The 10,789-nt window shown below is 38.4% G+C and overlaps 1 protein-coding gene across 1 annotated transcript in view; it reads right to left on the bottom strand.

The window, feature by feature from the left end:
* Nucleotides 1-1,935: 1,935 nt before the first annotated feature.
* Nucleotides 1,936-10,789, bottom strand: part of PTPRC (protein tyrosine phosphatase, receptor type, C) — a 28,262-nt gene continuing 19,408 nt past the window's right edge. The window contains exons 17-27 of the mRNA XM_010151879.1: nt 9,950-10,075; nt 8,656-8,813; nt 8,056-8,191; nt 7,221-7,370; nt 6,708-6,798; nt 6,222-6,355; nt 4,795-4,929; nt 4,339-4,461; nt 3,766-3,944; nt 2,980-3,115; nt 1,936-2,205 (exon numbers count right to left, since the gene is read on the bottom strand). Coding sequence (XP_010150181.1) covers nt 1,936-2,205; nt 2,980-3,115; nt 3,766-3,944; nt 4,339-4,461; nt 4,795-4,929; nt 6,222-6,355; nt 6,708-6,798; nt 7,221-7,370; nt 8,056-8,191; nt 8,656-8,813; nt 9,950-10,075 — 1,638 coding nt within the window. The remainder of the gene's footprint in view (nt 2,206-2,979; nt 3,116-3,765; nt 3,945-4,338; nt 4,462-4,794; nt 4,930-6,221; nt 6,356-6,707; nt 6,799-7,220; nt 7,371-8,055; nt 8,192-8,655; nt 8,814-9,949; nt 10,076-10,789) is intronic.

Here is a 10,789-nt window from a genome sequence, read left to right as displayed (position 1 = left end):
GCCTGCTGCAACTCGGGGGTATGTCTCGCGTCGTTTGCCAGTGAAGACCGAGGCAAAACAATCATTGAGCACCTCACCCTTCTCCATGTCCTGGGAAACCAGCTCTCCCGTTTCCTTCTGCAGAGGGCCCGCATTTTCTCTGATCTTCCTGTTATCCCCTATGTACCTATGATATATATATTTTTATAGTAAAGCATATTAAATCTAAAAATATTAAGCTGGAGTTAGTGGTTTTACTTGGAATACTGCCATTCAGCCAGACACATACCTTTAAAGATAGAAAGGATAATGTTCCATTTTGACATGCTCCTCTAAGTCAGCCAAGTAGTTTTGGCCAACATTTTTTTAATATTATCTTCACATCTAGTCTCAAGAGGTTTTTCTCCGCAGGTGACCCTCCCCTCAGCTTTGTTAGTTTATCACCTACCACAACTTCAGCTGCAAGGGCACCTCAGCTGACGGTCAAGGGGAATTCCTCTGCCTCCCTGACTGTTTGCTGCCCCGTGTTCAAGCGAGACTGACAGGAAGCACTTGTCTAAGCTGATGAACATGAAATAGTTGATCTAGGTAAACAGCAAAATGAAATTCATGTCTTAACCATGTGCTACTGTACATCCTGTTTACATAGCTTTCAAGTATTTTCAATTATATTTAGTAAAGAGGGATTAGGAATATGCAGTGATAAACAAGGAGCACTGAATCTGTTGAGTTACTGTTCCTTTAATGACTTCAAGCAAAAGGAAAATGGTGTTTCCTTCCTCTCTAATGAGAGAATCATGATACTTACCCAAGTTCATACACAGTTTTATAAGAACTAAATGGTATGTTTCCCTCCTGAAATTTGTAAATTTTATCCATGCATGGGATAGCACAAGACTGTGTGCCTTTAGAAGAAATAATCAGTTTGCAGTGTCCAATAGAACAAAATAATTTCCACCATGTCAAGTATTAATTATCTTTATTTGTTCTAAAAACAGTAGGCTAAAATCCATCAGGAATCAGTAAAAATATCACAACTGTAACGTACAAAATCTCATAGTGACAAAAAAAAAAAAAAAACCCCAAAAAATCTTGTACCAAGTTAAATCTACAAGGTTTGGAGGAAGAGTCTAAGTATTTTCCAATTCTGAAAACAGGTCAGACGCATTCATGGAAGCAGTCCCTTTAAATAACACTAAGCATAAGAAATACATGTGCAAGCACACAGTGTATTAAGCTCTGAGAGTAAACAGAATGTGTTTTCTGTCAGAATATTGCAATCATTCAAATCCCAATCTCCAAACTCCAAACATTAAATCTCAGATTAATATATGTGGAGCAACAAGGACACCTTGAGGCAAGTTAGAAAAATGCAAACATTTCTATTCCGCATTGCTGTGGGAGGACCTACAGATACTCTCGAAGTCTGAATTCCTTGGAATTGCCACATGATGTAAATGTCAAGCTCTTCAAACTGTTTGGCAAAGTCCCATCAGTTCCACAGAGTATTATTAAAGCAGTGCTTGGTCAGCACTCTTGAAATGCTAGAATATATGCTTACCGACTGGGTTAATTCGCTTTCTAATGGTTTTGAAGACAGACCTGGTTTTGCAAGACACTCATCTTCTTGTTCTGAGGTGGTTTTCTCCTTGATATAGAGGTAAAAACATTTTCTTCTCACTGCTTAGCATAGTATTACACTGTACATATTTTTAAAAGAAAAAGTATAAAAATAGTGGAAAGGTTTCTGAAGTATTAAATGCACAAAAATTAAACTTTCACAGTTCTTTGACACTCTCACAAGTTTCAAGTATTCCTTCAATTTGTACCTTTGAAAAATTGACATAACAGTTAACATTTTCAAAAAATAAAAAATGATGGGAAGAGGAAGAAATCTTATACTCCTTATTTTAAGATTTTATGCACATGAAAAAGCGCAATTTTTTAGCATAGCCTCTAAGTCAGAACTGGAGTCGTGGGGCCATTTGTAGAGCTTTCTGTCCCCTTCGTGCCATCTGCAGCCTTAGAATCATCACACACTTCAGAAAGCTCATTTTCCTCTGGCTTTGATGGGTTAAGATCAATCGTGATCAAATCAGTTTCCTGATCTGTTGGTGGTACTTCATTACAAAATTCAACTTTTTCTTCCTGCTGGATGGTCTTTATTTGTCCATTCTGTGCAGGGTACATACTGGCAATGGTGTCATACAGAAATTGGTAATGTTCCTTAAATATGAAGGGAAGAGGTTAGTATGAATGGAATGCTCAGAGCCCAAGAATAAACCCATTCTTTTTCTGTTTTCCTAAATGTTGGAAATGTAACATGTAGTTGAACATGCAAGACTGCATATGAGGCAGCTGCAACAGTTTTTGGTGTAGAAAGTGCTGCTTGCATGGTTTATCCTGATTTAATGTGTATGCCATGTCTCTGTAACTACCTGCAGCAGATATTCCAAGTTGAGTCACGCAACTCTTGGTTCACAAAGTCCCAAAACAATGTATTTTGACTACCTTAGTTGAAAACAACACATACTGTAAGGAGTGCAGGAACGCCATCTAATCGCCTGCCCCATATCGATGACACCTAGTCCTGGTTTGTCAGTAAACACACAGTGTGTGCCACAAAGACACAATGTGAATTAAGGAAAACAAGTCGATGGCTGCTAGGCTGAAATGGAGTTAGCCTCCTCACTCCGCAGAAGTTAAGGGACACTGCGCACGTACATCCCTGAAGCAACTGCAGAAACACCAATTTATGCAATCTGTAATTTTATACTGTGTACCCTTCCACAAAGGTGTTACAGAATTGCAGCTCAGGACATCTCTCAGGCTCCTTCAGTCTTATCAGTAATGGCCAATTCCCAAGTAGTGGTGAGTGGCTCTGAATGTCCTGATTAGAATTAGTGTTCCCTATGCAGAAATGATGTGTACAGTTACCAGGATATTTGTGACCGTGATAAGTAATATCTTTTTTTCTGGTAATTTGTGAGATTTACTTACAAAGGTGGAGACCACTCCCAGCCTGGTGCGACGAAGAGCTTTTACTACTTGGAAAACATCTACTACTTCTTCTATTTCTGCGCTTTCCAAGAGTGTCATTAAAGCACAGAATACACCAGTCTGCTGTGATCCATCACTAGAAAAAGATGTAAAATACACGTGTAAATTTAAAGTGTAAAATCAGCAAGTTCTCTGACTAAATGTTAGTATTACTTCAAAGTCTACATAATGAATTATATATCCAAACAATTTTTTTACTGGACTGAAACTGTTACAATTCAGAATATCTGTAGGACACACACAAGAAATAGTTTATCTAGAGGCTACCTGGATCTCACGTGACCATTTGAGGGGTAAGAGAGAAATTAGAAGCTTCAGCCTTACAGTCTCAACAACTGTTAGCAGGATTATGGTCTGGTTTAGATGGTAAGAAAGGCTATTCCTAGAAATGGTCCTAAAAAAAGTGTACTGGAGCAAGAGCTGAACCTGAAAGTTCTGCCGGATCCTCATTAGTAATATGCTACTAGCACACCCTGACCTGCCATTTATTCTCAAAAAATGTGTTTGAGGCAAGAGCAGCTAGCTCTGACCACCTACTCCATGCCCAAGCTTGCCAAAGAGAAGTGTGCTCACTTTTCAGTACTACAATCAAAAAGGTCAAGCTTGTGCAATTCAAGGAATCTTCTAGGGAGACCAGAGTCTCCAGACACATGGAAAGGCTTGCGGGAAAAGACAGGCATCCAGAACTTAGAGATAGGTTAAGGCGTGTGCCAAATTCAGACCCACCTGCAGTGGATGATGAGTGGGACACTGCGGGTACTCCGCTTGTCCTCGGTGACTGGTCTGGCTGGGACTTTTTGTTTAAGGCTGAGAATCATGCTGACTAAATCTTTGGGGTTTTCCGGAACATCCAAGCCACTCCACTTGTGATACTGATACTGATACACCTTCTGTGTTTCTTTAGTCTGAAAAACAGAAGACTAAAATAAAGTTTCTCGTAATAAATCTATTACAGCTGATTTACAGAAGAAAAATTATATTCCTGAGGAACAGCATGGTGATGTGAGTTCTACCCCATGCATATGAGGTAGGTAGGCATCCAAGCTTTGTTCAAAGTACAAAAGACAGCTGATTTCCTGAGAATCTACTACCACCAACTCAGCAATTCACTGAATGGGAAATTTGAGCTAATTTATACCATTTATCATGATTGCTGGGCTGGAAGAGGAAAAATATTTCCATTTCTTAGAGCAGGAGGTAAGTGCAGTGGGAACTATCCCTTCTCTTTCTTCAGGCTAAGTTTATAACAGGGAAACAAATTTAAAAACTTCCTTTTGGAATTTGCAAAGAAAATTCTACCTTCAGATGCGTCACATCAAATGCACGTATGGTATAGCTAGGACAACAGTTGACATCTGTCATTTGGACTTCGATACCATCGTATGTTTGTTTTCCTTCTCCCCAGTACTGTGCACAGAGTTCCTAAAATGGATAAAAGTACAAGTCAGTGCTTACCTTTCAAACCTCCTTTTATCTTCCACAGGCACTTACAGAACGTATTGACTTTAAAGCAGCAGAACTGTCATGTTTTAAAAATATAGCACCATACACTCTTCCACACCCACCCCACCCCCAAAAAAAAAAAAATTAGAAAGTAAATTAAGAAGGTAAATAATATAAAAAATTTTACTGGAAATCCAAATTTCTCATCCTATGACACACTTAACTGGAGGAACGGAATGAGAGAGGGCAGGGCAGTGTTTTCTTTGCATGTAGAGGACCTTTAATATGTCAGTGTGGAGATGATGCCCTCACCTGATCTCCTTCTTGCAGCTCTGTCAGCATAACAATGACTTTGACTTTTCTTTGGAAGACCATTTGCCAGAAGTCAGGGATAGTTTCCTGCAGTGGTCCCTGTGTTGCAATCATGGCTTTCGGACCCCAGTAACCCTATAAAAAAAATGTTTAATATCTTTTTCTTAAATTCATTTTAAAGGTGGTTGTCAAGCAACAGAGCTCATTGTCATTTAAAGAATACCCGGCAAAATAAACTAATGAACCCTTCTGCTTATAGAGAAAATATGCCTATCACGGTGGACAATGGTCTTACAGGAATTCCACAGACCAAACGATATTAGACTCAATCCTTTTAGCAACAGTATAACTTCCAGGTTGAGAACAAGGGATACCCATGCTGCAATGGGTGCAACCTCATCTTGCCATTTTCTACAAAGCATATTAAGGAATAAAACATATAATTTTACACAGCTGTTTAATTTGACCACAAAGAAATGAAGCTCATACCACTCGAAGTTGGTGCACCAGTCAGTTCACACTGAGCTACCCAGAAGTAAAAATACATTTACTCTGTATAGATATCCTTACTGTGCAGCATTTAGAAGGAATTGGATAAATCAAATTTAGCTAGTAATTCCATTAAAACCAGTTACTTCATTAGTGACCAATAACTGCACTCCTTTTGGAGCTATTTTTCTCTTGTAAGGTTTTGTGTATGTGAATAACTATACTCACATTTCACTAACAGGGAAAATATTAATATGGATCAACTTGTACATAGGCAGAAGCCCACTTATAAAAATACATGTTTTCATGAGGGCAGTCTGAAAGCTAGCAGTTTGAAATACAACACACACATATGCAAAAAAACCCCTGTGTTTCTATGCTTATTTGAGATTGCACAGTCTAAGATCATAGAATAATAGAATCACAGAATGGTTTGGGTTGGAAGGGACCTTAAAGACCATCCAGTTCCAACCCCCTGCCATGGGCAGGGACACCTTCCACTAGACCAGGCTGCTCCAAGCCTCATCCAGCCTGGCCTTGAACACTTCCAGGGATGGGGCATCCACAGCTTCTCTGGGCAACCTGTGCCAGTGCCTCACCACCCTCTCTGGGAAGAACTTCTTCCTGATATCTAATCTAAACATTCCCACTTTCAATTTAAACCCATTACCCCTTTCCTGTCTTACCCCTTGTCCTGTCATGTAAAGAAAAAAGATCATGTAAAGGAAAAAGATTCATCTTATTACTGCAGCAAAATGTAGAAGATTTTTATGATTAAAACTATAAATGGATTTGCCAATCGACTGTCAGATCTTTTTCCCTTATTCACGTAAATCCTATTCTGTTTGTGAAGCCAGGAAGAGAATAAGCGCTCGGGCTAGAATACAGTTTTAGCTGAAGCTTGCGAAATACTCATAGGTGATCTTCTAAACACATACAGTTATGAAGGAAGCATTGATGTATTTGCTGGATTCCTCACAGTCGCTGTCCTCATCTGAGGAATCATCAGAATCATGTTCACCCTCCTTACTGCATTCATCTTCGTGTCTGATCGGTACTCGGTTAAAGTCATCTGCACGAGACAAAGTGTCACTGTTCACCCCACAGTGCTGCTCAGGTATAGCATAGGAGGGGGGCTGTCCCTGCATGTGCAGGGGGTAAAAGAGAAAGAGGCCAGTCCTTTCATAACAGACTGCAGAGCAAAGGCTAATTTATTTGAAACAAACTTAAATACTCCCAATAATTCACATTTTTTAAAAAAATCATCTCTTCTTTGTTAAAACACTGATTTTGCAGTGTTGAGAAAATTAATCAATCAAATACATCTCAGTAAGGTAATTCACTGACCTCTTTTTTTCAAAATTTAGTACATTTTCTTACAGAGGATAACGTAAAATAAGGGAAAGTTCACAGACAATACTTACATGGAATTATGTTGCCATTCCTATTTTTGCTTTTATTTTCCTCACGATTCCCAGTATTCTGTGTCCGCCATCCCTTATAGGATGGTAATCTCTAAAGAAAGAGGACGTTTGGTTGACTAAAATGGTTCCTCACATCATTGTCCCCTCTTGACACCCACACCCAGTCATCTCCCAGTGCCTCACTTCTGACTTCAACACTCTAAATTTTGGACTCATCTGGACTATAGTTTTAAAAAGCCTGCTATACCACGTACAAAGGCACCTGAAAACAGACACAAGTAATCCTTCTATGCTCCCCACCTTTGTTAAAAATATTAACATCAGAAGCAGATATAAAATTTTATTAATTTACAGTTTTTTTTCTTGAAAGTAAAGCAATTGTTTCTGTGCCAGAGAAGTAAAAGAGCACAGAAGTGATCCTTTACAAATGGCACCTCTACCTCATGACTATTACGCAAGGCACTTTCTCATGTAAGTGGGAGCTAAGGACACTAGAACACAATGCTTATTTACCTGAAACTCTGCCTCCAGCAGAGAAGGATCACTCGGAGGATCTTTTCTTTTCAGATTGTTAAGATAGGAATGCAGTTCTGAGAGACTGACCTCTGTTTCTCCATACTGATTGTATTCCACTAGTGCTTGATGGATAAGGATGTACTGTGACTGGTGTTTCCCATTTGAAGGTTTTAAAAATACAGTTATTTAGGAAGTAAAAAAAAAAAAAAAAAAAAATTTTTTAAAACCGTTATAAGAAACTATTACTCCCATGATGTTATTAGTGTTAATAATATTAAAAAAGGCATTAAATGCAAGTATTAAAACTCAGAGGGACTTCCAAATTGGGAATTTTGGAGCAAATTTAGTGTGTTAGATGAACAGTGTTCTACAAATAAATGTAATGTCATTCAAGAAAAATGCAACTGAAATTTGAAAGATCTGCAAAATGGTTAAATAAGTTAAAAACATGCATTGCATCAGTCCATAACTTTTGTTGTACCCGCAACTCAAGTGAAAATCCACCTAGACAGGCAGTTTTTAGATTTTGAAAATTAAGTTTGACAATGCAACCTCAGTTTTGCATTTGTGAATTGCATGCCAAAAGCTGGATTGTCAAATCTAAAATGTTCTTCTTGGCTTCTTTTTTTTAAAAATTGAACTTCAAAAGTTAACATTTCTAAAACTGAAAAAAAAGGGTATTTTTCTCTCAATACTTTTCAGAGTTTTATTTCCTATTAACATCCTCAACTGAAATGTAGCAGTAACCAAGACTGAGCAGCGCACTTCTGAGAAACACTGATGAAGCCCTAGCAAAGGAGAGTTCTATGTGACAGGAGTTTTAGCGAGATACCTCTACTTGAACCATGAGGCACCGCTGCCGACGCAGCTTCACAACATAGCCATAAACATCCACTCTGCCTTCTGCATCCAGCCCCTCCAGCATGGCATCAATTCCTATGTATGTTCCAGTGCGCCCAACACCGGCACTGCAAAGCACAAAGGGAGTTGGTTATCGAGAGGCATCTCCCAGACCCACTCTGAGAGGGGAGAAGCCAGTGAAAGAGCAAAAGGGAAAATGTGTAACAACAGGATATGAAGCAACAGAAAACAGTTCTTGCTGTAAATTAATTGGCAACACAAACAATGACGAGTTTGTATTTTAAATACATTTTAATGAAAGTAAGGCCAATATTGCCAAATGTGGTGCTTATAGCCAGAGTATCCCAACATTTATCTGGCTGCTTTCCAAAAGTCTATGTATCCTCAGACTTTATCCTTCAGAATACCCTTCAGAGAACAGTCCATTTTATGCATCTCTAGATGTCTCACTCTCAAGTAATCAAGTCACAAAACTTGGGATCAGCAAAATGCCTTTGCTAGCTCCCTCTTCTGCATAACTCCATGTTCATTTAACATTAAAATAATTTACAAAAAAATTATATATATATACCTGCAATGAACCACTATTGGGCCACTAAAAAAGTTGCTGAGAGCATTAACTCTGCGTCGGAGTTTGAGAAGGAGATGTGGATCCTCAGGGACTCCATGGTCTGGCCAGCTTGTGAACTGAATATGAGTGACATCTCTTCCAGCTGTCCTTTCTTTTCCCTAGACAAAGTGAAGTGTGGGTTTGTTGGGTTTTTTAAATATATATAGATATACAAAGCCAAAATCAAGTGCATATATATAAAGCAGAAGAAAAATAAGGACAACAGTCATCAAATATGAAACAGGAATTTCAAATGCTGTGCTGTAATGTTGCAATCCTAATGGTCTCTCAGGTTATGAAATTTTAATATTTAATTTTAATTAAAAAACATTCATGAATCAGGAATACAGAATTGCTTCAACAGAGGAAAAGCAGCATGTTCAAAGTATTGCTAAAAATACTTTTTTCTCAGGTTAGCCTATGATCCAGACTATAATATGTCTCCCCACTCTATTTTGAAACAACATGGCCAGTGTATAGATCCGCTGACTTCAAGAGGTACAGATTGAGAATTCTTTGTTATTCCTGCTAAGGGTATAAGAAACTAAAAAAACTAAAAATAAAACCCTAAAAACTAACCCAGACTTCTACTGTTTAGAAGTAGAAATAAGAAAACCTATGATTTTCAATGAGACTGACTCTCTTAAGTCACTTGGTTAAAGCTTAAAGCATGCCAGATCTTAAATCCTACTTTCATATGTTTCTGCTACATTAAAAGAGAGGACATACATTTTGGCAACCATGAGAATAAAACAAAATGAGAAGGACATGAGAATGAAATCTCAATGGCATTATTTTACTGTCCAAGATTTAGTATCGTTATATGGGCATTTGGCCTATAATTAACCCCCAAATTCTTTCTCAAAGTTGAATTATCCAGTTGTAGCAGTTATTCATACAGTCATTTGCCATTGTTTCAGTAACAATACAACACTATTCCACCAGAACTGCAAAAGTCTCCACTTTCTCACCAGGGACCACTCTTAAATTCCATAATCAATATCAGGTTTTTCTATATCAACATGGAAAAAATATTTTCAAGTTGGGAAATATATATCTAACTCATGTTTCTTGTAATGAATGACACCCGCATCTTAGAAGCTTTCTCGTAAACTATATGTTGCTGAAGGAAAAACAGCAGAGAATCTTCCATTCATAGCTGACTTCTCTTCTTGAAAGAATCTCTCAGTGATATCCACAGGCTCCAAACAGACACTCCAGTCCCAGTCAGTCTTACACTTTTGAACCAACTTACGTTTGTAATGTGTAGTTTCTGAATGACATAGTCCGGACAGGTTTTACTTTCATTGATTTTCACAATGATGTCCCCATATGTTGCAGAGCCATTCTCCATTGACGGCCAGTACTGGGCACATTTGTTCTACGAAAATATGAAGTTAGGTGAGCAGCACGACAGCAAAGTGGCTGAGAGCTAAAAGAAAGTCTGATTTAAAACAGATGGCAAATCAGTATCGTTTTTCCAACTTCTTGCAGGACTTGTCCTCTCTTGAAAAGGCTTTCACTGCTTAGGATGACAGTGCTAAACAATTCCAAATATCCAACAGTTCAGGTCTCTGACCTGAACTTTATGTCTATGGAATTGAACTTGGAACATAAAGTGGGGAAAAAAGTACCATACACTAGTTGAAAAAGTGAACAGCTACTATTGCTGTTGCCTGAAGTCTGTAAAAAAGTGTGCAGCTACTTTTATGGCTTCTTTTTCAGTCTTCAGTGAAGGATACCACTCCTGCTTGCCTATAACATCAATGTGGGCATGCTGTAAATCTGCATGCTGCCAACCTTTTCATCTATAAAAGCAGTTAAAACAGACGTTCTTCTTCCTGCTGTACCAGGAATAAGGAACAAAAGCAAGCCAGAAGCTCCCAACCTTTCAGTTAAGGGGATGGCAAAGATAAAAAAAAAAATAGTCTAGGGTTTACTGGGGGCATTGCCAGGAAATGAGAAGATAATAAACAGGAGACAAATGCAAACAATACCTTTTATGGCAGGTCTGTGAGGAGCTACAGTTCTACCTTGAGCCCTTTTCTGAATTTATTAGCTGCAATTTGGAAGCTCACCCTCTGCTACTTATGAC

The sequence above is a fragment of the Eurypyga helias genome, unplaced genomic scaffold (assembly GCF_000690775.1).
Source record: "Eurypyga helias isolate BGI_N326 unplaced genomic scaffold, ASM69077v1 scaffold5410, whole genome shotgun sequence".
NCBI classification, from domain to species: domain Eukaryota; kingdom Metazoa; phylum Chordata; class Aves; order Eurypygiformes; family Eurypygidae; genus Eurypyga; species Eurypyga helias.
The sequence above is the reverse complement of the archived record's forward strand: the minus strand, read 5'-3'. Positions and strand labels throughout refer to the sequence as shown.